Source organism: Fukomys damarensis, unplaced genomic scaffold (assembly GCF_012274545.1).
Source record: "Fukomys damarensis isolate Sample0158 unplaced genomic scaffold, DMR_v1.0_HiC HiC_scaffold_37, whole genome shotgun sequence".
In the NCBI taxonomy this organism is placed as follows: Eukaryota; Metazoa; Chordata; class Mammalia; order Rodentia; family Bathyergidae; genus Fukomys; species Fukomys damarensis.
In genome coordinates this window covers 25,761,079-25,787,025 of record NW_022900949.1, presented here as the reverse complement: position 1 = coordinate 25,787,025, position 25,947 = coordinate 25,761,079, and the positions used below count along the sequence as shown (strand labels likewise).

At 46.4% G+C, this 25,947-nt stretch overlaps 2 protein-coding genes across 7 annotated transcripts in view; both read right to left on the bottom strand.

Annotated features, from left to right (window-relative positions):
- The window catches only part of Rsu1 (Ras suppressor protein 1), a 175,959-nt gene extending 160,786 nt beyond the window's left edge, over positions 1 to 15,173 (bottom strand). For 4 of the 6 annotated variants that reach the window (XM_010607105.2, XM_010607101.2, XM_010607106.3 and 1 more), the window contains exons 1-2: positions 14,844 to 14,887; positions 14,533 to 14,644 (exon numbers count right to left, since the gene is read on the bottom strand). In XM_010607105.2, the coding sequence (XP_010605407.1) occupies positions 14,533 to 14,641 (109 nt within the window). In that variant the 5' untranslated portion in view covers positions 14,642 to 14,644; positions 14,844 to 14,887. Of the gene's footprint in view, positions 1 to 12,373; positions 12,616 to 14,532; positions 14,645 to 14,843; positions 14,888 to 15,086 lie in introns of those variants that run through there. The other 2 variants (XM_010607102.2, XM_010607103.3) reach the window with 2 other exon arrangements.
- Positions 15,174 to 21,312: 6,139 nt separating this feature from the next.
- The window catches only part of Cubn (cubilin), a 263,953-nt gene continuing 259,318 nt past the window's right edge, over positions 21,313 to 25,947 (bottom strand). The window contains exons 66-67 of the mRNA XM_010607108.3: positions 24,114 to 24,349; positions 21,313 to 21,754 (exon numbers count right to left, since the gene is read on the bottom strand). Coding sequence (XP_010605410.1) covers positions 21,647 to 21,754; positions 24,114 to 24,349 — 344 coding nt within the window. The 3' untranslated portion in view covers positions 21,313 to 21,646. The remainder of the gene's footprint in view (positions 21,755 to 24,113; positions 24,350 to 25,947) is intronic.

Here is a 25,947-nt window from a genome sequence, read left to right as displayed (position 1 = left end):
CTCTTGGGGGCACCTGGCAGGGACTGTGACTCTGTTCCACACTTTCCTCTGGTTTCTCAGGTTTTCTTCTGAGATCTAGGTAGAAGCCTTCAAGACCTCCCAACTCTTGCGTTCTACATGCCTGAAAAACCAGCGCCACATCGATGATGCCACTAGCTTGAGCAGTAGCTGGGCCCCCTTAGTCCACAGCTACAGCCACCTCGGAGTGCCTGGGTGGCTGAATTTGGGCAGACACTTCCTCCAAGAGCTGGGTGCCCTGGGGCCCTCTTCTCACACCTAAGTCTTTTAAGAGAGTCTACATTTTTACACACTCGAACCTGAGAAACAGGGGGTCTGGCCAATTCCTGAGATTTCTCCAAGGAACCTTTCCTATTGTCCCCATGCAAAGTACTTGCCTGTTTTAAAATGCTTATCTTCAGGCTGGGGATTTAGCTCAGTGGTGCTGCTGCCTGCCTTGCAAGCTCAAGGTCCAGAGTTTGATCTCCCCCCTAAAAAAATGCTATCTTTTGTAGCAGTCCTCTTGATCCAAATTTACAGGTGCTTCTTTTTTGATGAAATGGCAATTTTTAAAAATCATTCTGTTCTGATCTTTGTTCCTGCTTTTCCCTGTAGATCTGGCTGAAGAGCAGCCAGCAGCATCCATGCCACAGTGTGCACAGGGACCGCCTTGAAACTCCAGACCGCGAGTCTGCCATCTTTAAATTCAGCCTCACCCAAATTCTTAGAACACACACAATATGGAGACAAACTATCCGCTGGAATGGACAAGCACGGTCTCTAGCGCACTTTCCAATAGAGCCCTTGCTCCATCAGAAACCCCATAAGCCTGGCCATTACATTAAAATCAGTATTCTGGTTTTCTGAACTCTGATCAGGTTGCCCATCAAGCTCGACTTACAGCATTCCAGGACTTCTGTACAGAGCATCCCCAAGCCTTTCTAAGCCTTTCTAAACTCCTTCTGTAAACCTATTGTAAAGGTCAGGTACAGTTACAGCAGACACCATTTTTTTTTTTTTTTTTTTTTTTTTTTCATTTTTTTTTTTTTTTTTTTTTTTGTACCAGGGATCAAACTCAAGACCTTGAACTTGTGAGGCAGGCGGTATATGACAGACACCATTCTTGATACCAATTTTTGTATTAATCACTTTTCCATCTCTGGGACAAAATACCTGATACTTACAAATTGAGAAGACATTTAATTTGGCTTACAGTTTTCAAAGGATTCAGTCCATGGTCACCTGGCTCCAAGGCAGAAATGGTACAGTAGAGAAAAACTTCAGGAACCACAGTGGAGGGGAGCAGAAAGGGAGGGAGGAGGGAACACTAGGACAGGAACACACCCTTCTTCGTCACGTCCCCACCTCCAATCATACGTGGCTTTTTGCCAAAATTTTAGATCTACACCAGAACAGCAAACAAAGAGCTCCAAGTGCCAGCCACCAGCTCCGAAGAAGCAGAGAACTGAAGGTAGTACTCAACATGTGCAGAGAGGACGGGTCCCCAGTCAAGTCTCAGTGCCACAAGAAACAGATGCCTACGATCTGGGATACCCACCTTAGACTCTGATGTGAAAGGAAACCCTGTTTTTATTCAAGTAATCTTTTTGAGGTTCTCTTGTGCATATAACTTAGCCCCCCTCCTACCACTGACTCTAAATAAATCACCATTTCATCACTAACTGAAAACTTAGAAAACTCACAACCACTACATCTGTGCTGCAGAACAGGAAGTGGGGTGGGCAAGGTGTGGGATTTCAGATTCAAGCTTCTAAAACTCAGGCCACAAGACCCGGCAGCCAAGGACGCCCTAGTGATCACCTCCTGCACCTGCTAGATTAAAATGGAAGTATGAGTTCTGAGAAGATGGCAGCGGCAAGACAAAATAGCTTAGAAAACTTAATCCCACATAAAACAGAGTAACTAGGAAGCAAACAAAATTTTAAGAACACAACTTACCACAAAACTAAGTGATAAAATATCCCCTCAAACTCCAAAGTACAAGCAAGTGGGGCCACGGCACCAACAAAAGCAACAGGATTTCAGCCCTTCTTGGGAAAAGGAAAATCAAAAGGGCATCTAACAATCCAAAGATGTGAGAACCCCCCAAAGTCACCCAAATTCATTAGAATACACAGCAGACTGTATAAGGAGGGCAGCAGAAATCAAAGCGGTTAAGGCTGGTCTTTCTGAAAACTGGGGGCTGGTGGTAAGATCCAATGGGACAGAGCAAATCCAGGACTGTGAGCTGGAAATAGACCATTGAGGACTGCCTTCCATGATGGGTCTTGGATCACGACAGAAATAACAGGGATTGAGGCCAGAGTCAGCCCAGGTAAAAGCTAGGGGTGGGGACTGAGCCAGGTCATCTGAAAGCGAGCTGCTGCGTGTGAGTGTGTGTGTGTGTGTGCATGCACATATGTGTATTTACATGAAAACAACACAGAACATAGCCTTTGATGTGAAAAAAGCCATGCAGAACAAAGTCTCCTCAAAGTTTAGAAAGGTCAGTTTCGCACTAAATAATAATAATGAACAGGGCGGGGATTTAGCTCAGTGGTTCGGTGGCCTGCCTTGCAAGTGCAAGGACCGGAGTTCAATCCCTGGTACCAAAAAAAAAAGAAAAAGAAAAATGAACAACCTAACAATACTGACAGCAAACCCCACACATTTATTACAGGAAAACAGAAAATAAAATGCTATACAATAACATCATTATTGACAATGAAAGCTCACTACCCAAAAGGGCTGCCCTGAAAACTGGCCAACACTGTGACCAACTACTTCAAAATAAAGGAAAAAGACTTTAACAAAATGATACGTGACAGTGCAACAACATACATTAGAATTAATAAAGCACAGAAATGAAGACAGAACTCACAAAATAATTAGAAATAGAATAACCATAATTTTCAGAAAGAAAGAGAAGTATAATAGTGTGTATCCAAGAAAAATATAAACACAACAAATGATGCCCTGTAAGAAATAAGAAAATAAATAGGTGATCTCTGCAAAAATAAAATGAAATGGAAAGACAAAAAGAAAGTAACAAATATCAAACATGGGCAAAAGGAATGACACATACTGAAAAACCCTGAGAAAGGATATATAAAGGAAAAGAAGATACACTGAGAGCCATAATAGAAACTTCCCTGAAATGAAAAAAAATTCTTAAACTATTAATTCAAACTTTGTATTTATACCTGGCAAATCATCCATCCAGAATGATTATGTGCTATGCCAAGATAATCCAATAAAACTACAGAAAATAAAATCAGATGAACAGACCTCTGGACAGCAATATGGTATTTTATGCCATAAAAAGTAAAAGAGCACATGTAATACTCCAGGAAGGAAACTCTGAGACTTTATGTCCAGTAAAACTGACTGTGATATAAAAAAAAGGGCACAAAATTTTTATGCACTGCCCACAGGCAAGAACTCTAGGAGTATTGTTCTTTTGACACCAGTCTAATAAGACTACCAGCTTCAGACAATCAAAATATAACTAGGCATTGCTGTAATGAATGACGCTGAACATTAAATGTACAGACAAAAAAACCACGTGAGGGGTAAAACAGAGACAGAATAGTAAGAAATGGCCACATGTGCTGAGAATTCGGGTACAGTTCAAGCATCACAAAATGGAGATCCACATGTGAAGAGCTATAATCAGACTAGAGATGTGTCTGGTTCCTGTTTTGGCAAGAAAAGAACTTAGAAGCTGTCACTACCATCCTCACAGTAAGAAAAAACACTGAAGATGGAAAACCAACAGCTCTTCATAGATCCATCAAAGAACTGAGGCCATGGGTCAAACTGATTCGCCTGTCTCTGTCACTTGAAAAGTAGAGTCAGACATCTACAGAGAATAATGATGTAACAGGAGCAGAAACTGCTGCTGGAACCAGCAACCAACGTATAACTAAGTAATTGCCAGAGACGGAGGAAAAGGCTAATTTGAGACTAAAACACCAGAGGCCTCAGCCACCAAGATCCCTGACATTGTCAGGATTTTTTTGCCTCCAATAACTCCAACAAGTTCTCAGAGTATAAAAATTAGATGGAAAAAAATATCCCTTTGTGGTTCACAGAGGAGGAGAAAGTAATCTTTCTGAAATGAGTAGAAAGTGTTGTTATCACGGGAAAAACCACTTGACCAGAGCCAGAACTTGGGTCTGAACAGAACCTAACCAACATGGCTAAGGGTAAATACTTAGCTCCTGGCCCCTCTTGCCTTCTTTCTTACCTGAGGATTGGTGCAGAGAACTGAGAAACAGTTGTGAAGGTCATGGCCAAGGGCACAGGCTCACTAACAGACTGAGATTTAGTCACAGGATTATACATTTCCCCTATCAAGTCACAAACACACACCGGGGTGACTTACATGCAACTGCTAGGAGAAAGAAGACAAACCACAAGGTGCGGAAACTACAGTGCTACCTGGGTTCATGAACTTAATTCTTTCCATGATTCCGGCTGCAACCCAATTGCAAGGCAAGGCAAAACTAGACATAAAAGGCAAACTACAGTATTTCAGTGGTAGTCTTGTAATGCAGAGAGAGGTAATGAGGGAAATGGATATGGAAAAGATAAACATGAAGATTTATAAGGTCAGGACACTACTCGATATGGTACTTCAGTGGTGGACACACGATATGTATTTGTCAAAGCCCACAGGACTGCATTACAGAGAACCTCAATGGTAACTACAGATTTCAGTTGATACTAATAAACATTACTTTATCAATTATAGTAACTATCCTCCTACCAAGGAAAGACATTATCAATAGGGAAAACTGTGGGGAGAGGGTATAGGCAGGGAAATGGGGACTGTGTGCCTCCTGTCCAATTTGCAAGACTAAAACTGCTCTGAAAAACAGACTAGTTTAAAAAAGAACTGGGCTGGAGATTTAGCTCAGTGGCACCGTGCCAAGCACAAGGTCCTGAGTTTGATTCCCAGTACGAAAAGATAAAAAATAAAAAAGGATGGGGAATGGGCTAGCACAGGCCTAAGGCAATTGCTTGTAGCAACCGTGGCAATGGTGAAACTAGTATTTCTTATTATATGTGACGTAACAAATAAGTGACTACGAGACATTCTACCACCACGGGTACCTATGAAGATCAGGATTCTCAGGGTCAAGAAAGGAGTCAGAAATGCGATGGACGGAGAGTAAAGTAAAGCCTCATATTCCCATTGGAAATGCCAGTAGGATCCAGCAACAAGTGTTTTCTTGGCTCGGGTTTGGAGGCTAAAGGTTCCCCAAACTTCATGTGTCAAAGGCCTGGTCAGCAGTGGTGCAACCAGAGGGACCTTGGGAAAGGGTCTCAGGTCACTGGGGACATGTCCTAGGGGACAGAGAGACCCTGGCCCCTTCCTCTTATTTTTGCTTTGAGCAGTTTGCCCCATCACACACTCCGAGCACAGCCACCTGTCACCCTAACCAGAAACCCAACACCATGACTCCACCCATCGTGGACCTAAATCAAGTAAACCTTTTCCCTTTATCAGTTGATTACTGAGGTGTTTGTTACAGTAACCGAAAGCTGACTCACAGGCACAGCCTTCTTAATTTCAGCTCTGCACACTAAAAAGGCCTAAAAACCATGACCAATCCAGTAGTAATCATAATGATGACAATCACTGTAATTTGGAGTCTAGATGGTGTCCTCAAGTGGTCCCTCCCCAAAAAACAAAAGTTTCTTAAGAGGAATGAATGACTCTAGATCTGTTAGGAATATACAGAAACATGTACAGTACCTCGTCATCCCAGAGCACAAGAAAGCAATTAAAGATCACGATCCCATCCCGAGGATTGAAGACTCAACTAAAAGAGGCTCCGAAAATGAACAGTTTGAGCTTGACCAAGACTACAGTGAATAAGGTGTAAAACCAAATTTTTAAATGCCAAACAACAGGTTAGAGCAGGGGTGGCGAACCTATGGCATGCGTGCCGCAGGGGGCTGCTCGTATCATTGAAAGCTCTAAGAGGTTCGCCATCACTGGGCTGAGGTATGGACTAAGCACTGCAGTTACTGCAAGCTCCCTGGTGATTGTAATGTGAAGCTAGGTTTGGGCCTCTGATATACATGGCAGTGACCCTTTAGTGAGCTGCGCCTCAGAGAGGGGCTCAAAGTGTGTCTTGCATGCCTCGTTTCTGAGACACCATCCTGGAGACTCGCCACTTGAATGAGAAGAGGTTTATTTTGCCTCATGACTTTTAGAGGTTTCAATCCGTAGCTGGCCACTCCAGGGCAGGAAGGGTATGGTAGAAGGGCCTGCAGTGGGGGAAAGCTGCCCACACCACGGTGGTGAAGGGAGAAGGGGAGAGAGAGATACACCTCGTAGCCATGCCCCAGTGACCCTTAGCTTCCCACAGCCCCATCTCCAAAAAGCAAGCCAGCTCCAGGGTGCGATCCTCTCCAAAAGCCCCACCCCTGAGTGCATGAGGCTCCTGGGGGACCTCTAGGTGGAAGCCATAGCAAGATGAGACAGCGCCATGCTCCAAGTGAGCACCCTGCTTGGCCAGGTTAGCGCCATCTGTGAAAGCTCAGTACATATTAAGAGTGTTAATCATCTTCCGGTATAAAAAGTACACCACATCACCCAGTATTCGGCTCTTGTGTATAACCTACATAAATGCATTCATATATTCAACAACACACACTTCCATGTGTTCACAACAGCCCTGTCTGGAAACGACTTGGGTCCCACAGCTTTCTGTTACTGTAATAAATATCTCAGATAATCACTTATGAAGAGAAAAGGTGTAGCTGGACGTGGTGGTACACAGTTGTAATCTCAGCACTCTGGGAAGCTGAGGCAGGAGGAACATTAAGTTCCAGCCCAGCCTGAGAAAGAAGCTCCTTAGTCAGATCCGGACTCAAATTAAAAAGAGAGAGAGAGAGAGAGAGAGAGAGAGAGAGAGTGAGACAGAGGGAGAGAGAGAGAGAGATTCGCAGTTTCGGAGGTTCCAGTCCATGGTTGGATGGCCCCACTACCTTTGGGTTTGCAGCAGCTGTCGTGACAGGACAGAAACACACCGGGGAGCAAACGCCTCCGGAGCCCTACTGCCCCCTTAAGGCCACGCCCCCAATGACGGGAAGGCCTCCTTCTAGGCCTCATCTCTCAAGGTCTCCAGTTCTTCCCAAACAGCACCAAGCTGGGAACTGGGCCTCTGGAGGACGTATCTGAGGGAACCACAGCACTCCCCAAAGGGCACCAGCAGCAGGGTGGCCGGAGAAACACTGGGAGTCACCCTGGGCTCCGTAAGCAGTGTCACATGATTGAATCCCGCAGGAGAATCCTGACACGCGAGGGTGCTCTCTGCCCCTGCCCCTGTGTCTCTTCCCCTCTCCTGCCTTCCGCCCTTCCTTTTGCAAATGCTGAGATAAACCAGGCCAGATGAATCCATGATTCCAAGTCAGGACAGCAGTCATCCTTGAGGGGGCGCTGACCAGGAAGCACAGGCACCCGGGTATTATAACGTCGTTTCTCAGTTTGGGGAGTTGCTAATCTGTACTACTCTAGGAGCACTTACTCACATGAGGATGTCAATAAAGCTTTCTGTGAAAGGATCTTTTGAAAAAGTACATGTGAGCATTCTGGGAAGAAGACAGGTCTGTTCCCTTGGCTCACGCTCCTGCATGCACTTTGAAAGTGGTACGGAGCCGGCAGCCCGGCCAGGGCAGGAACCAGGCCTTCGAGAACAACACCAGCAGGCACTGACTACGCGCGGTCACTCAGTGAGCCGTTCACCCTGGTGTCCCCCTGGGGCTCAGGCAGGTCCTTTCAGAAACACTCAGGGACACGAAGGAAGGAAGACAACACGGGTAGACACACAGCTCCTACAGACTGGGTGACGTGCAGCCAATTACTGAAGCTCTTTAAATCTGTTCCCTCAGCTATTAACTGGACGGTCCTCACAGTAATGACCAAGAGTAACCCACACAGTTTAGCACGGTGCTACACTGCAAACATGCACGTGCGCTCATGCACTCTGCCTGTATATGAGTAGTGTTTTCATTATGGGAGCCATTATCCTAGCAGACGGTGCACAACTTGAAGAACACAACATATATCATTAAATACAGTCCTCTGACACGGAAGGTTTAAAAATTTACAGCTGAGAGACAACAGCAAGAAAGAAAGTCACAGAGGAAAACCTACAAAGCCCCCATTCATATACTGAACTGAGAAGACTTCTGAAAACAAGCCCATCTGAGGATGCACAAACTACTCTGAGTCCAAAGGCAGAGGTGAGAGATATACAAATGCCCAAAATGAAAAGAATCTTTAACAAGAACGAGTCCACTATAACTGAAGTCGCTGTTTCATGGAACTCGCGTTTCTTCCGCCCGAATAAAAGCCAATATTCCAATACAATCTTTTCCAGCACCAGACCTCATAGAATATTTTAAGTCAATGTTCTAAGTTTGAAGATAGAAGGAAATACATTAATGGACAATACACAAGGCCCTCACATGTAATTATCAAATTCCACTAAGAGCAATAATTAATAGTTCTTCAGGAAACATACAAGGGAAGGGGAAGGTCCAGCTAATGCTGCTCACCCGGAGATGAAGCTGCTTCTCACTTTTTATTAGGCTCTAGGGCAATGCTGTCAACGCAAGTTTCCCGGCTGGCAGGCAAGCCCCGTGACATTTTATTTGCCTGGCACAGTATGCTAAAGGGTTCTGAGGCTGAATGCCTTGAGACAAGAGAGCCCTGGGAATCACCTTCCCTTACACCCCTCTCCCAGCCCGGCCCTCAAGGTCCTACAGGGCCAGGAACAACACAGCCCAGTGAGTCCAGAGTCAGGGCTGCGACCAGCCCGGGGCTGTGCAATGCCAGCTGTGCAGAGCCCCCGCAGCCTCCTGACGGCTCAGCTGTGAACGGCTGACCAGTTCACCACCATGACAGGTGGTCCTTTCCAGCTGTACCAACACTTCCAATCCAGAATATTGTTCTCCACGATGAAGCAGGAAGACAGAGGTGAGGTGAAGAAGGCACTGCAGGGCCCCAGCAGCCCGGGGAGATAGCGGGTGTGGCTGGCTGCCTAAGAAACTCTCCCCAGGACACCGCGGCTAACACTGACCCCTGCTGGCCAGATTCTTGCACTAGAAGAGCTGTTCCTCAGCCACATTTTTTGAAATCTTTTGCTTTGAAAAATAAAAAACAAACATGTACAAACTTGCTAGTCAAAGGAACCAGAGGCTTCTGTGAGATGCAAAGGAACCACCTCTGCCATGCATGCAGAAGCAGGTCCGTAATCCCAGCACTCTGGGAGGCTGAGGCAGGAGGAAAGCGAGTTCCAGCTCAGCCCAGGCAGCTTAGCGACTTAGTGACATCCTGCTTCAAAATAAAGAAATTTCAAAAGCGCTGAGGATGTGGCTCCGTGTGAAGGCCTTGGGTTCAATCTCAGGACCAGAAAAATAAAATAAAACAATCATCTCTTAGCTTTTGCTTTGTAACAGTGGATCTCCCGTATCTAGATCCAGCTCTCTGACAACTTAGCTCATGTAAGTTTATGAAGAAGATACGTACAGGGCAAATTAGCGATTAACTTCTGTGCCAACTTCAGCACAGATTCTCCCAATTCACGGCAGAGCAGCTGTCATGCACGGTTTCTAATGGTGAAAATCTTAGTTCTTTACCACTCACCACTTTCCAGCTAGGCACAGTAGCGAGTGCCCGTGATCCTAGCACCCAAGATGCTGAGGCAGGAGAATCGTTCTGAGTTCGAGCCTAAACTATGTAGTAAGACTTGTCTCAAAAAAACAAAAGGCTAACAACAACAACAACAAAAGGACATCTTAATTCATCACTGTACAAAGACCAAACAGAGAAGAAGTTCCCCAGACACTTGGCTTTCACGGTGTCCCTCATGAATACACACTCGACAGGTACAAACTGCATGACACGTGGTATTTTCACTAATCGTTTAGAACTTGCCACCAGTCTTTCGTGGGTCTGTCACCCCCACACGCAGGTCACAACCAACCTCCTGTGCCACCGTCTCTGCCCGCTCATTTCCCACCTTCCTGCCCTGCTCCAGGCTCTGCATTTGCCGGTGTGAGGCCTCAGTTTCTCCTCTGGATCTTCTTTCTTTCCAACAAATGAAGAGATAGAGTTTTCATCTTTTACATAATTACCAAAAAAAAAAAGTTTTAAAAATAACTAATTTTTAAAATAAAGTTTTAAAAATACTAGGATCAAATGTGCCAGACAGGATGCTAAGCACTTCACAGACCCTGCGCGGTACATTCTCTTCTTTAGTCTTCTTTTATGGGTGAGGAACCAGGCACAGAGACCTGAAGTGACTGGCCCAAAGGTCACACAGCTAGCAACAAACAAAATCTTTACCTACCCAAAGAACAAGTCGTAGCTGGCTGCAGCAGCAGCGAAAAATGATTTTAAGATTAGAAAATGTCACTATTAGTTCAATCACACCTGAAGGGTCCTAAGCTTTACTTCCCCATCCTGATGACACGTTTTCAAAAATCCGAATGGAACATTTGACAGATCTGACCGTGTCTCGGGCTTGTGAATGATTTTCCCTCTGGAAAGTTCCGGAGAAACCTGCAGAGAGGACAGGATCCATTTCCTTCTCCCATTCCACGCTTTCTACTGTACTGCACCTGAATTTTTCAGCTAAAAACAATGCACGTTTCTCCTTCAAAAAGCTCTTCCTGAGAACCACACCCAGTACAGCCCGGCCGGACAACGGATTAAAACATAGGAGGCTGGGACAGATTCCTGGGGCAGGTGAAGCTGCTGGAGCCCTCAGAAAAAGTCATTCATTGATTCATTCAACAAGCACTGACTGACAAGGGGATGGGGCCACAGGAGAGACAAAAGTTTCCAAAGGGCTCCCTGGGGTCAAATCCTGCAAGCTTCATACACACAGACAGAGAGACACAGACAGACAGACACACACAAGGTGGGGGTGTGGGGTTAAATGGTCTAAGCTAAAAACCACACATTCTTCCCATCTTCTTTGATCTTGTCTCCAGAGACAGCCCACACCGCTCACACGCTTGGCTAACAGCGTGGTCAGGGCTTTTGAAACAGTACCTGCAAGTAACTCCTGATTCTGTCTGCGGATTTTTTCGCACAGTCTTTTGGATAAACTGCTCCCTCCCTTGGTAACAGGTTATATCTATGTATTCGTTTATGTGGTTCTGGAATCAAGGGCAGACCTCCTGCACGCTAGGCACACTCTCTGCGGCTGAGCCACATGTGCCTCCCGCTTAATTTTGTCGTTCTTAGTTTTGAAGTAGGGTCTTGCGACATTGCCCAGGCTGGCCTCGAACTTGCAGTCCTCCTGAGCAGCTGAGAATACAGGTGGACAGCAAATGAATACGAAAAGAAACTGATCAGGCTTGACCATTTAGAGGGCAATAAACCTCAGGGTGTTAAAAGCCACAGAAGAGTTAAATGAAAGAAATGAAGAGAGTCCCCCTGACCACAGATGGAATTCTTGGCCTCCATGGCAACTGGTGATAGGAGCCTTTAAAAGTAACTTTATCATTCTTGGGAAGAAAGTCACTGCTTGGAGAAGCTTCCAGGGTAAAAATCTCTCCAATAAAAAGAACAAAATGGTCAGCATTACTCTTAGAAACTTGACAGAAGAATGTGTGTGTGGATTATGTGCCACGTAGGAAAAAAAAAGATAAAAAAGAAATAGAGAATAAGATATATCAAAAAAAGGCTTTCTAATCAACTAGAACCCTAGGCAAAAGTGCCAGACACTCAAAGTTCTAATAAGCAATATAAAAGATGCCAACAGATAACACAACTGATTCACCCAGCCTGATTAACCAAGTTAAATTCTCGGTGCAGGCAACTGAGGACCCTGGAACTGGTTACATCCGGGCTCTCTGCCTATATTCATATTGTCACCATCTGACACACGTTACTGAACGCAACTCTAAGCCAGTCCTCCCAAGTGCTACTCAGTTCCCACTTGACAAGAACCCCGAGCTCAGAAAGTTAAGTAACTTCTCTAAAGTTACTTAACAGTAGGCAGCAGAATTTGAACCCAGGCCATCCCAGTCCAATCATGGCTCCTAGCACCTCTTGGCGCAGCTCTTAGCGTCCCTGCCGCCTGGCTGTGTAGCCGTAAGGTGCAGTCTGACATCTGCCTCCAGTCCAAGAAGTGTTCCCCACCAGAAAGCATTCGGTAGCAAATGCCTTTAAGAGGTAACTTACTATCTCAGAGAAAGTAAAGTGCTAGGTTTGTAAGACTCCTATCTCCCAAGCCTTTCATCTGCTTCAAAGAAATGCAAAAACCACCATTCTGACCACAAGTTGTGTAAGTAGAGGAAGACACTCCCATAACCATGCCGAGTATTTTACTACACATAATACCAAGCATTGTGTGCAGGGCTGACGAACGAGCCCCAGCTGCAGGTGAGGCTTGTGCAGAGCAAACCAGGCCCCTCAGTACGTCCACCGAACTTCCCGACACGTTCTCCTCCTTAGCGGCTTTCTCTGGGAAAACTGAAGGACGATCTTGCTCTTCGCCGCTGCCCAGAGAAAGAACCGGACACATTCCTCTCAGGAAGCAAGTGGCTATCTCTGCTGTGTCCTGAACGCCCAGGCTTCGGAGATAAGGGATGGAGCTGAGCCGAGATGGCGAAGCCACACTCGCCACTTATAAATATTACAGGAAGCCTCTTCAAAAGCTGAGCCGCCTCAAGCTGCTCTGCTAGGAGCAAACGCCTCTTCAGCCCCCCGAGAGAAACGGTGTTTGCTGTAAGGCAGAAAGATGGGCGCAGGGTACAGCTCTGAGGAGCCTCTTCCTCCTCACCCTCCCCTTCCTCTACAGCTCCAGTGCCCCGGAAAGGTCCCGATCAAGCTGGGCAGGGGCAGCGTGGAGCCCACCCAGATCCTCAGCTGCCAAGTCCTGTGCCTTGCTGCTGAGAGAGAAACCCTCTCTAGTGCGAGCAACCAGCTCGTAACACAAAGCCCAAGTTAAGCACAGCGATCCCCTCATGGTCACCAAATGCAAGTCATCTGCAACCTGTCATCCCCTTTCCTTGGCCAATGGCACCAAGAGCATGGACCCCAAATGTGTTCCAGGCACAAAGCAGGAATTCACAGGAAGCTGCATCCTCTACACCTGCCAATCTACCCATCATCCTTCAGGGTCACTGAGACACCTCTCCCTTCTTCTCCACAGCCTGGACTGCATGCATCTCACCGACTCGGAAGCCTCCCCCATCACTCTCCAGTCATCAAACGTCTGGGAGCCCCTCCTATGTGTTGGGAACTGATGTAAAGAGTATAAAGGGGAATACTGCACAGCACTTGGCCTCCCAGTCCCCCAGTGGGGAAGAGAGACTTGTAGACCTAAAGAAAAGCAAGGCATGTCCAACTGCAGAGGTGGCGGTGACTGGGTCAGAAAGGTTTCCGTGTGCTGTGGCAGCTCAGCAAACTCTTAACAGAAGCAAAAGGACTTCAGGTGAAAAGAGTGGGGAGGAAAGAAGACAACAACGGCAAAGGCACAAGGATCTGAAGGAGGACGCTCTGGCCAGGCGGGGCCTGCTCTCGGTATGGTTGAACACACAGGGCTCAAGGATCAGGCTGTGGTCATATCAGAAATGCAACACGCCTTACGCCTAGGATCCTGGGCACTGCCGTTAGTAAAGGACCAGTAGACATGTTTCAAGAAGACGATCCAAACAGTCAGCCTGGAGAAGGGCTTCCTTTCACTTAAAGAGTTTTTCAAACACTGGAATTAGTTGGTAATATTTAAAAATAAAGAAATGCCCCATAATAATCTGGACTCTTGGCTCATTAAGAAAAGAAAATCTGGCCACGCCTGCTGACCACTGTCTGGGTTTGAGTAGCTCAGGCTGGAGCTGCACCACTGGTACAGACTCCCTTGATGAAGCTCACACCCACCCTCAAGGGCAAGGAACTGAGTTTGTGATCCTTGTTTTAAAAGATGGTAACAAGAAAACGGGTGCTGCGTGGAATAAACAGCCAACGAAATGAAGTGATTAAGCTGGTCACTCAGAATGGAGGTATGGCAGCAAGTCAGGAAGCGATCGCTGCAGCGCAAGAAAAAGTTAAGGAAGCATGAATTAAATTAGAATAAAGACCCAGAAATAGGCAAGGAGTCAAGGAATGTTTGCAAAACGCCAGGCACAAGCACTCTTATCACCATGTAACTTTTGTGTGTTGTGAGTTCTCCGACAAAGACTGTATGGAGAGAAAGGAAGACGGATTCAAAAATGACTTCCAATTTTGAAAGATGAAGGGCCATCAGGTGAACAGGTGATCCGCACAGCTGAGGACCCAGGGTCTCGTGGGATTCCGATCGCCGTCTCTCGCTCACTTTCTGAGTGGACCAGAACATGTTCTGACCGCAAACTTTCAGAGCTCCGGACAAGTGATTTTTACAAGCAGAGGGTGAGATCTAAAGCACTGCCGCCTCTTGGGGAGGACTGGCGGCTCCCGGGCAAACTCAGAAACCCTCCCAGCTCCTCGGGGCAGGCCGAGGGCCCCGCCCGAGAACTCACACAGGCCGCTGACATCCAGCATGTTGGAAATGCCCCGGTCACTCATGTCCACTTCCGGCTGGTTCTTCTCCCGGCTCTCCTCCACCAACTTTTTCAGAGACTTGGACATGTTCTGCAGCGAACGACAACAAAGCAGGTGGGCGATGGCAGGAGGTCAGGCAGGGGACCGAGAGCTAAGATCCCTCCAGCGGCCGCGCCCCAACTCTGCCCCGGCCAGGACGGCGGACAGGGGAGTGGGCAGGGACAGGAGGGATCCGGCCCGGTCTCGGCCGCGCAGAGAAGCAAACCCGGGAGCAGAGGCACCCACTCACCCAGCAGGGCAGTCGGGGGACTCGGCAGGACGCGCGGCAGGCAGGATTGTAATGTTATTGGTTGGTCAGGGTTTTGCCCCACCTCATGCCCATCTTGTAATTTTCCATTGGGTCTTACACCCGCGCCCCGCCCCGCCTGCGCGCGACACTTGCCAAATTAGGAGAACCGTTTATTGCAAGAATCTGGAGGGAGAGCCTCCGCCCATAAAAGAATGTGAACCCCGAGGCCAGCCAATCACGTACCTCATTCGGCTCCCGAGTTTCTGTCCCACCACGAGGTTAGCCCCTCGCTCCCGGGCGTAAGAAGCTGATTAGACATATAGACGCTTGCGCAGTAGGATAAGCGCATGCTCAGTTAATTGATCGAAGGTTAATCTATTAAGGGCGGAAGTAGGGAAGTTTGGAGCTCCTGGGCCCGGAAAGAGGTTGCAGTTGAGGGTGGGTCTTGGGAAATCTAGTAAATGAACCTCGGTGCTCTGCTTCTGTACTGCAGAAGTTACTTTCTTAGTCACTTCTGTGCAATTTTGTCCTTGCCTAGGAAGGAACCCTATACAATGAGCTACTAAGAGTTCAAAAGTCAGTCTGTTCTCTGTATCTGTAGATCCATCTCAAAATCGCACTTTTGAAACTGCTGGCTTTTTTGCACCAGATCTTTGGTCTTGAGGCCCTGGAATCCCCCCTCAGAATTAGAAGCTACAATTAAAATCAAACCACTTAAAAAGCCATAGTTGATTTTTGTATCTGTGAAACATGAAATTATAGCTCCCAGAAATCTCCAATTTCCTTTTCAAAAGGCAACCAAAGATTGAATTCTGGCAAAACTGGGCTCTGTTTTGCTATTTCCTGAGGCAGTTGCAGTCGCATCACCCAAGTAATAGGAATTTTGTCCTCTCAACTTGTGCCTAGAGACAATTATGTACCATGAAATAGGATAGACAGAAAGGCGGTCCTTCTTCTGGTATCTGGAAGGAGAGGTAGATTGACAGACAGATACAGAGAGGTTGACAGACGGACACAGAGACACACACATATGCAAGCTCTGAACCAGCTAGGTAAAAGACCAGTACACTTGAATGTGAAATGTGAGATTTCTTGTTTAAGGAACATTCCAAATGAAGATATCATGCTTACATTAGTCTTCTTTAATCTGCAACAGTTCCTCAGCTGTCTTAATCCTTGAGCTGGGTATTATCTATGTGTACAGGCCAGATGTTTTGTAGAAAGGTCTTCAAAGAGGGTTTGTCTGAGGTTTTCTTGTGATAAATTTAGGTTATGAAATTTGGAGAAATACCACTGAAACAATAGGCCTTTTTCTGTGAACCCAAGGTAGAGCTGACATATTTTTTCCCACCGAGATCAGTGATGTGAGTTCTGATTGCTTGATTGAGGAGGTACCTGACAGGTTTTTTTCACCATAAAGTTGCTATTTTTCCTTTCATGATTAAAAGCAGTATGTGGGGAAGATACTACATGATGGTGTAAAAGTTCCTTTTCTGACCTTTTTCTTATTATTAGCATTCGTTTATGGTTTTCTAATTTCATCACCTCATTTCTATTTACTAGTTGACACTCCATTATACATCCGTTTCTTGAATCATTCGCATTTTTAAAGCAGAAATGCTTTCCTCCTTTAACTTTGAGTGTCGGGTAGTTTGTCTTGAAGTCAGAAACTGTGAGCCCCCCTGCACGGATAACTTTTTAACACGAACACAGGAGCAAATAGTGGCTCTTAATGATGCTGGCAGCTCGGCGAGTGACTCCTGTCAGTCTCGAGAGCCCTGAACAGAAGTTCACACTTCCTTCTATGCCTGTTTTTACATCTGTGAGGCTTAATTTCACTGGGGTTTCCCTGGGAATAGAGCAAGCAGGATTGGCACAAAACAGAGCAGTAAAAAGGGGGAGCACAAAGGGTTCTGTCAGCACTTTCTGCCTCCATTATGCCCCTTTGGCTACAGATTACAGAAGTCGTCATGGTTACTCAGGTACGTTCTACAAAGAGCACAGTCACCTACTTTAACCCACAGTTGCCTGATAACACAAGTTAACTGATAGTTGTCCAATTCCACCTGGACGGGTGGTCTCCCCTGGTTCAGGAAGGAGAAAGGTAATTAAGACATTTATTTAGTTCTTTCCTACTTTATGTTCCTCGGATCCTTCCTGTGATTAACTGATCGTAGTTGTCCTGTTATGTTTGAGTTGAAGACCTGAACTGATTTTCCGTGGTAATTAGAGTGGATTCTTTCTTCCCTGTTTATGAGCGTTTGTGGACCTCTGGGGTCAACACTTGGTTTCCCTGTTGCTGTTCTTTTGGGGGCAGAACACAGTTTCCTGCGGAAGATGGTGGAGGTGATGCCAGCTAACACAGTTCTATTACTTCCCTCCCACCTTCTCATTCCACACCTGCCAGCCCCACACACAGACAGCATCCGGAACAGCAATTCCCAGCCCTGCTGCCTTTCCCTCTGCAAGTTATTCTGGGTAGCAATTTCTTTCTGTTTCATTTGTCAGCAGACTCCCGTTCAGTTCCCAAATTTTCTAGAAAGGCGTCTTTTCTTCTGTCTGAAATAGAAAAAAAAAAATCAAACTGCTTTTGCCTCTCGTGATACAGGACCTCCAATGATACAGGGGAAATAATATAACTCTCAACCTGCTAGATGCCAGATATGCCCAGCTCGTGTTCCTCAAAATCAAAGAATGAGTTCTAAGGAACAGCAGAGGTGAAGGGCAGAAAGTATTTATTGAGCGAGTGGGAGAGATTTAAGCTCCTGAGAGGAAGGGGAGGGGTCTTGAGTGGGTCGGTAGGGATCCCTCTTCCCAGAGGAAGTTTTGTAGGGCCAGGTCACAAGATGGGCAAGGCAGGACAAAGCTATGGTCAACCAATAAGATTACAAGTATGGCTGCTTAGGTAACACTGATCCAATGGGGAAGCAGGTCACTCACAGCAAGCGTACCCAGAAAGAACAAAGAACTTCAGGAGAAGATGGGTCTGAAGGTCTTGGTCACCCATCGGGGTGACTGATGTCTCTCTGGACGTCATTAGACCAGGTGTTACCGCTTATCTTGTCCCTCGGGAAGTGTGCAGGCCTGGTCATTTCGTCTTTATCTTGAGGCTGGGCCTCCAGCAGATGCACCTCTGGCCACAGTTGCGATGTGTCTTCATCTTCCGCACTGACTCTCTGAAGGGCCCGGCCCTGTCTGACTTCCTAGAACATCTACCTGGCTGTCTGTAATACTCACACACTCAGTACTCAGCACTTCGGACACCAGATGTGCGTGTGTGGTGTCCCTTGCATGCCAAGCAATCCAGCAGACACCCGCTTCCTGTCCTACAGTGCATCTCGATTCTGACACTATCCACCTGCAGTTTAAAGTCAGATCCCATGGGAAAGGGCTCGGTCCCACAAGACCACCCACCCTTCCACAGCAGGCGCAAGCACTTAGTGGGCTGTCACCTGCACTTCTGATGACCTGCTATAAATGGAGTTCTCCTGCCCTCTTCCTCTAGTTCAGTTCATTTGCTAAGATGCTTCACGGAACTCAGAGAAACCCATTGGTTACTTTGCTGTATCAGTAAAGGATGTAATGAAGGACGCATATGAACAGGGAGATGAAGAGGTACATGGGACAAAGCTTGGGGGCCCTGAGTGCAGGCTGGAGTTGGGGGTCCACCACTGCTGCATGTGGACATGTTCACCACCAAGGAAGTTCTCTGAACCTTACACTTCACTTACACCACAGACATGGTCAATTAAAGTGCAACATCCAGCCCCTCTCCCTTTGCTGGGGGACACAGGGTGGGATTGGACACCCCAGGCTTCTTCTAACCGTAGCTTGGTCTTTCTGGTGACCAGTCTCCACCCAGGAATCCACCAAGAGCCACCTCATTACAACTAAAGGAGCTCTTATCACCCAGGAGATCCTGAGAGATGAGGAGCTCTGTGTCAGGAACTGAGGTCAAAGACCAAATAGCAGAACATGCACCCAGCACCTCAGCACTCAGAAAACTGCAAGGGTTTTAGGAGCTCCATGCTAGGAATGCAGGAGAGACACAGATATTATTTCTTCTTATGTCACAATCTCATAATTCCCTGGTCCCCTTGCTCTTATTCTCCACTTTTTTCCAATATAATTATCTTTTATCAGTGTGTATTTGCAATACATAACAGTTACACTTGTTTTGAGAAATTGGTATACACACAAACACATGCAAACATAAGGACATGTATATGACATAAGACACAGATATATAAATATATTTATGATGCCCATTTTGAGTAAAAATTTTTTTCAGGACCAGGAATCGAATTGAGGACCTTACACACTTGCAAGGCAAGTATGGAGCCACTGAACTAAATCCCGTCTCTTGAATATAATTCTTAAAGAAATGTATCCCAAAGTTCCCAGTCTGAATAACACAGAAAGCAGGGCCAGCTTCCTGGGTAGGTGACCTGTGCTACTCCACAGATTTCTAGGCCCCAGTGACCCCCTCCACTTGGTTTAATGCATTGCTGTCACCATTTTGAAGTGTTTAAGAATTTCTGACAGAATTTCTCATCAATATACATTACAAGTGTTAGCTGATTTCTAGTGGTTTATCAAATTCCAAATACTCTTGGGGATTTTCCTTGAAATGAATTAGCTAGTTAAAAATAACTTCTGGCTTCCACCTAAAGAGTTTTTCTAGAGTTTTGATTGGTGGTAGAAATGGAATTTTTTTTTTATCCTTTTAGCCAATAATTTAGCACTATAAGATAACAGATCTTTCACTTTTCCTGAAAATCTGTCCAGAGGAAATAATTCACAACACAGTGTGCAAAGTTGGGAGAAACTGGGTGAAGCATGCACATGACCTTCTGTAGTGCAAGACCTTTCAACCTGGTGTGAATCTATGTTATTTTAAAATAAAAAGTTTTTAAAATTATGCATAAAGGATTCACTGAATGCTCATCTATTTTAGTGGGTTGAGAACGAAGCAAATACATGAAAAGAGGAAGTTGTTCAGTAAAATACAAATAATAATGTACCTATTGTATGATTTTTAAAGTATAATTGACAAAAAAATTTTTTTAAAAAGACAGAAAGAAAAAAAAAAAGGCCGGGCGTGGTGGCACACACCTGTAATCCCAGCACTCAGGAGGCTGAGGCAGGAGGATCGCTGTGAGTTCAAGACTAGCCTGGGCTACAAAGTACGTCCAGGTCAGTCTCAACAACATAGTAAGACCCTGTCTCAACCCCCCCACACACACAAAAAAAGTATACTTGAGAATACTAGGAGCATGAAAAATTATTTCAATATAATAAATGTAATATATATTACATTTTGTGCAGTAACATTTCAATGATGCGAACAACAGTATTATACATTGGCAAAGACAAAAGAGGAAAATTTAGAGAAAAACTGGAACAATTGCATTATGATGTAGATTAAGGTTTCTATTTTTTCTTCGGAAAAAAAACAAGGAATACATTGCTTTTTTGAGGATGGGGAAGCGACTTCAAAAATATATAGTATTAAATTTCAGTGCATCCTTCGTTACTAGGCTTAGTAATTTGTTTTGAAAATAAGTGGGTCTCTGAGGATTTCGGGAACTGCAGCTCCTGCCCAGAGCTGAGGTCTGCTTCTCCCCCTACTGCTCCCCCTTCCTTCCTTTTAGGGTCTGCCTACAGCCCCAATGAGCACTTCTCAGACCCGTCCCTCCGCAGCTGCAAACCCCCCACCTGCGGTGGTCACTGGGCCGCCCCCGCCAGCCCTGTCATGCGGAGCCCATCGCCCTTGCGGTCCACCTGCAACTGGCAAAAGAGGGTGACACGGCAGGAGCAGGGCGACAGCTTAGCAGTGGAGCGGGAATCCAGGCCGTGTCTCACAACCACAGGGGAACACTCAGGAGCTGTGTCCTCAAAGAACACGCTTAATAAGGACACGAAACAGACACGGCTACATTGGGTGCGGTCCGGGGGTAGAATGCCTGCCTGCACAGCGGGGGTCCCATCCCCAGGACCCCCACACGCACGCACACTCATGAATACACACGCGCGCACACGCGCACACACATCAAAAAAGGGAGCAATTCCCACATAAGGGATTTGGGAAACCACTTGTAGGTAAGAAGCTTCAGGCTGAACTGTAAACCATAGACAAGATATTCGAAAGAAAAGCAAACATCCACAGTATTTAGAAATGGAGAGATGAGGGCAAGCCTGCGGGAAGTAAAGGGAATGTCCTTGAGCTAGCGGGGCAGTGGGTAACAGCGGATGAAGAACACACAGAAATTCAGTAACCAGGACAGCACAGGGCCCTTGGGGTGAATGGGGAAAAGGGCAGCACAGCCAGGGCGAATCTAAGGCAAACAGGAGATAAAACGAGAGAGGATTTGGAGGTCGTGTGCAACGGATCCATTCTGAGCCACGGTGAAAGTCTAGGTTTTAATGACATGAAACGTCATGCAGTGTAACTGGATACACTTCGATAACGTACAGCAAATCTGACGCGCACAATAAAAAATCATACTTTTATTAATTTTTAAGAACTTACACCACGTATACCACAATCACTTTGAAACTTCGAAGAATTTTCTTCAAAATATTAGAAGAAAAAGCACTACACACAGCCGCAGCAAAAGAAGGTAGCCTGTGCTCCAAAAAAATGTCCAGATGTTAACTCCATACGTTCTTGGGCGGAAACCACAGGGGTTCGACTTCTGCCCGGGGGCACGGGCGCGGTGCGGGTGAGCAGCAGGACCCGGTCCGGCGTGAACTGACAGCCCCCGGTGGAGCCGCAGCGCGGAGTAACCCAGGCGGGCCCTTCAGCTGTGCCACGTTAACCTGAACGCAGACGGACGTGTTGCATACTCGGCGTGGAAGATTATGAAGACCCGATTGGAGGAGGCCACCAAGGGAGCTATGCTAGTGTCCTGTGATTCCGAAAAAGGCAACAAGTTAGATGGTTTTTAAATTGAAACAGTCTTTTTTACAAATGTGGCAAAAAGGAGCACTACATACAGTTGTATGGAGTTTATGAGTGATCCTGCCTGTATTTCTAGATGCCAACTTGGCGGGGATTAGTGTAGACACTTTACAAAAGAATTCAAGGGATGGAGTGTGAGGGCAGAAGGGGACAGCATTTCCTTCCAGGGTAACGAAAGTGCCCTGCTATTCTCTCATCTTCTACCTGTTCTGACTGCAAAGCTGCAAGTGACGTAGGATTTCCCTATGAACTAAGACAGTCATTTTATGGTAACACAAAACACCTTCAAACCCTCGAGTGGTTGTGCATCTACATTAGCAATGTGAAGGTCTGCCCCTGTTTCACGTAAACTGACTTTATGTTTTATAATTTTCCACTCATATTTAGGCTTTATGTTTATATTTAACATTTATATGTTAAAGAAATTGCTGGTACCTTTCATTTATGAAAAAATAGAATTGCACATGAAACTGTGTCTCTTTTTTTTTTTTTTTTTTTTTTTTTATTGATATGCCATCTCACTATGCCGTTCAGGGTGGTCCTGGATTGGTGGGTTCAAGAGAACCTCCTGCATCAGCCTGCCAAAGAGCAGGGACCACAGGCACAAATATAGCCACGTTAATAAAGAAAATGGGAAATGGGAAATACCGTGCAGCCTAACAGGTTAACGAACCCGACGTATCTAACTATGTTCTTGGATTTAACACGACATTGGTTTAAAAAGGCCATCAGTGCCCTTCTCAGTGCCCCAGTTTCCTTTTATCGGCAAGGTCCAGGATGTGCATGAGCTTTCCACCCCCCCCACACGCACACGTGAGCATGCATACCCCACAAGTATAAAATAATGGTACTGTTAAAACTGTCTCTTGGCCTTCCTTCTGAAAGATTAAGACATTTCAATTAAATATGTAAGATGCAGCTTCTAAATCCAGGATGTGGCACCTTCCCTGGGGTCTCCTTTGTGTTAACGGTGTTGTGGGGGCTAAGGGTCCCACGATCAAAGTTTCTCCTCCATAATCGCTCTGTGTATAAAGACACAGCCGCCACATTGTCTGTGGTGGGGAAAGGCCTGCTCGACCTAAACTTCCAAAAAAGGGGCTTTGTTAGGTAATTTTATTGGCCTGGTAAGACACTCACGACAGATATATTGATTAGTGAAAAAACACTCCACCTTACAGTATCAAATGTGCATGTATAGCCAAATACACTCAAGAAACGGTGCTGGGAAGATGATAGTAGGAGAATCCTCAAGATTTTTAGAAAAAAATTGGTCTATTTTCTGCTATTTTGGAAAATGACACTTAAATTCACAAAATATATTTAAAAAATTCTCTAGATTTCCTGTGATAGAATTCTGTGTCCAATTTGATTAGCAAAGGTAAGTGAGGAAAGAGGAGGATGATTAGAAAGAGGTAGATGTCAAAGGCCCCATGGAATCATAGGTGGGGCTTTCTCAGAGGTATGTGTGGTGCTGGGATTGATTCATGGTGCAGTGCTAGGGTCAAGGGCACGAGGGTGCAGGGTATGAGTGCTGCCTGCCCCAGGTAGTCTGTGGTCAGCCCTTGCTTGCTTGCTTTACTGTCTTCTGCCTACCATGAACAACCTCTCCTCTGTGATGCCCTCTGCCACACCGCCCTGCCTGGGACCAGTCAACTACAGTCTGAAACCTGTACCAACTTGAGCTAAATAAGCCTTTCCTCCCTTGACTTTGCATGTTGGGTATTTTGTCTCAGCAGCGAGAGAAACATAACTAAGACAGCTTCTCACCAGCAGGCACATAGTCCTTGGCAGCTCGTTAAGCTCTTTTAAAATGAGAGGAAGGATGGATGCCTGTACATTATGTGAAGGGCAAATTCTAAGTCGATGCTTAGGGAGGATCTATTGCACCAGAACTTTACAAAAGCAATCAAACTACTTGTCCCTGTTGTTTCAAAGAATTTCAGCAAGAAGTAGAAATGACACGGAGCCAGGTGTTCAAGTTGTGAGTAGCTCTAGTCTATCTAGAGAGAGACATAGTATTCAGTCCTGGAAGGTGCGCCGAGAGGGCCTCGGGGGCTTTTAAACGCCACACGCTAAGACTCTTCCCCCAGACACCGGGTACTAGAGCCTGAGATGTGAGTAGCCGCACCGGCTTGGTAAGTGAAGGCCACGTCCACCAGATGGCACTCGTGCTCCCCGCACAGAAAGTCAGAAACCCGTTTGCTAAAGGCCTGTGCTTTTTGCCCTGGGCCTGTGTTCGCCTTTGCAGAGTTGGGCTAGCCTCAGCTTTTACAAGCGGGCAGCGGCCTGCAAAGCTGGTTACTCACCGCTCCGCAGTAGGGCCCGGAGGCAGGAGAGGCGGCGTCGGGCCCGTCGTGCAGCACCAGGTAGTTGAGCGCGCAGTCGCCCGGGTCGTCGATGCTCACCAGGTAGAAGCTGACCACGAGCGGCCGGCCCGAGGGAGCTCGGAGGGTCCACTCGCAGTGCGTGTGGTTCGGGGAGGGGCCGGGGTAGCCGGGGCTGGTGAAGGAGCCGCTGTCTCCGAACAGGGTCCCGCCGCAGCCTGTGAGGAAGGGCGGCGGGCGATGAGGGCTCCCAGGCGCTGGCATCTTACCCAGCTGACTGTCCTGGGGCCACCCGCTCCTCCCGCGCTCCTCCCCACTCCTACTCCCGTCCTGTCCTTGCATCTCGCGAAGACACCTGCTCTTTGAAAACGAGACCGGAACCGAACAGCAAAACAGCGCGAGAAAGCGACTGTGGGAGGAAGGCGAATTGCCTGCGTGCTTTGTAACATTTTTCCTTTTTTGGTTAGTCCGCGCTCACAGCACACGAGGACATTCCTCCGCTGGAGCTGGGCCGTGTGCATGGCGCAGCTCGCTTCCTTTAACTCTCCTCTCTCCCTCCATCTCTTGATCTCCTTGCGCTTTGAGAAATATCTGCCTCTACTTCCAATTGCCTATTTTTCATTTTTGCCCTTTTATGATTTGGGTTTCTCATATGAGAGAGACTGTGTGATATTTAAGCATGTGTGATATTGATTTCACTCAACATGACGGTGGCAAGGTGCATCCATTTTCCTACAAATGATGCAAGTTTATCCTTCTTTATGGCAGAGTAGTACTCCATTATGTGTAAACACTACCTCAATCTCTGGTCTTTGCGCGTTTTCTTTACCCATTCACCCAATGAGGGAAATACAGTCTACCAAGACTGCGCTATTATGAACTCTGCTGCTATTAACATGGCGATGCGAGTGTCACTGTACTTCGATGTCTTTAACTCTTTGGGGCAGATTTCTAGAAAGGAAAGAGCTAGATTGAATGGAATTTCTAGTTTTGTTTTTTTTTTTTGAGGAATCTCCACACTGATCTCCATAGAGTTTTACACTCCCACCCACAGTGTACAAGGCTGCTCTCACCCCGCAACCCTGCCAGCATTTGTTATTATTTGGTCTATTGACGGTGACCATTCTTTCTGGGGTGAGGTGGAGCCTTGGCATAGAGCACACTGTGTCCTGACTCGATGGTAAAAGTGAAATTCTGGGCTGCATGGCGACTCTGCTACTGTAGCTTTGGATACAACAAAATACACTTTTACAATAAAAGTGACTTTCCCCCGATGACACCTGACACAGCTCTAAGGCGGACACACTCAAAGTCAGAATGCTTTGGGTACTGGTGTTACTTGTTCCTCTGCATGACAGAGCTGTCATCAGTTAGACCAGTATCCATGGGCTTCTAGCAAAATGCAAAAGTTCCTGGCCTGGCGTCCGACCCCTCCGCTCCAGTCCAGCTGAGCATGCTGGGAAACTCATCACTCCTGGTTTTACTTCCTCATTTGTAAAGTGAGGGCCCTCAAGATCATTGCTAAGCTTCCGTTAGATGCCAAGATTCCACTCTCCAGGATTGTGTTCTTGAAAGAACCCTCTTCCTACCCTGAGCGTGTGTAAAGTGCTTCCTCTCTCTCATTTTTGTTTTGAAGGTGATATTTTGGGACATTTCATTAAAGCTTTCCTCCTGTCAAGTGAAATATATGGATATGACTTAAATTTTCCTCAGCTCTTTAAGAAACAGTCAACCAAATTTGCGAAAAGATAACACCTTGAAAAAGCAATTAACCCCCAGGGCTGCTGAAGACCACGTGGCCAGAGATGCAGCTGCT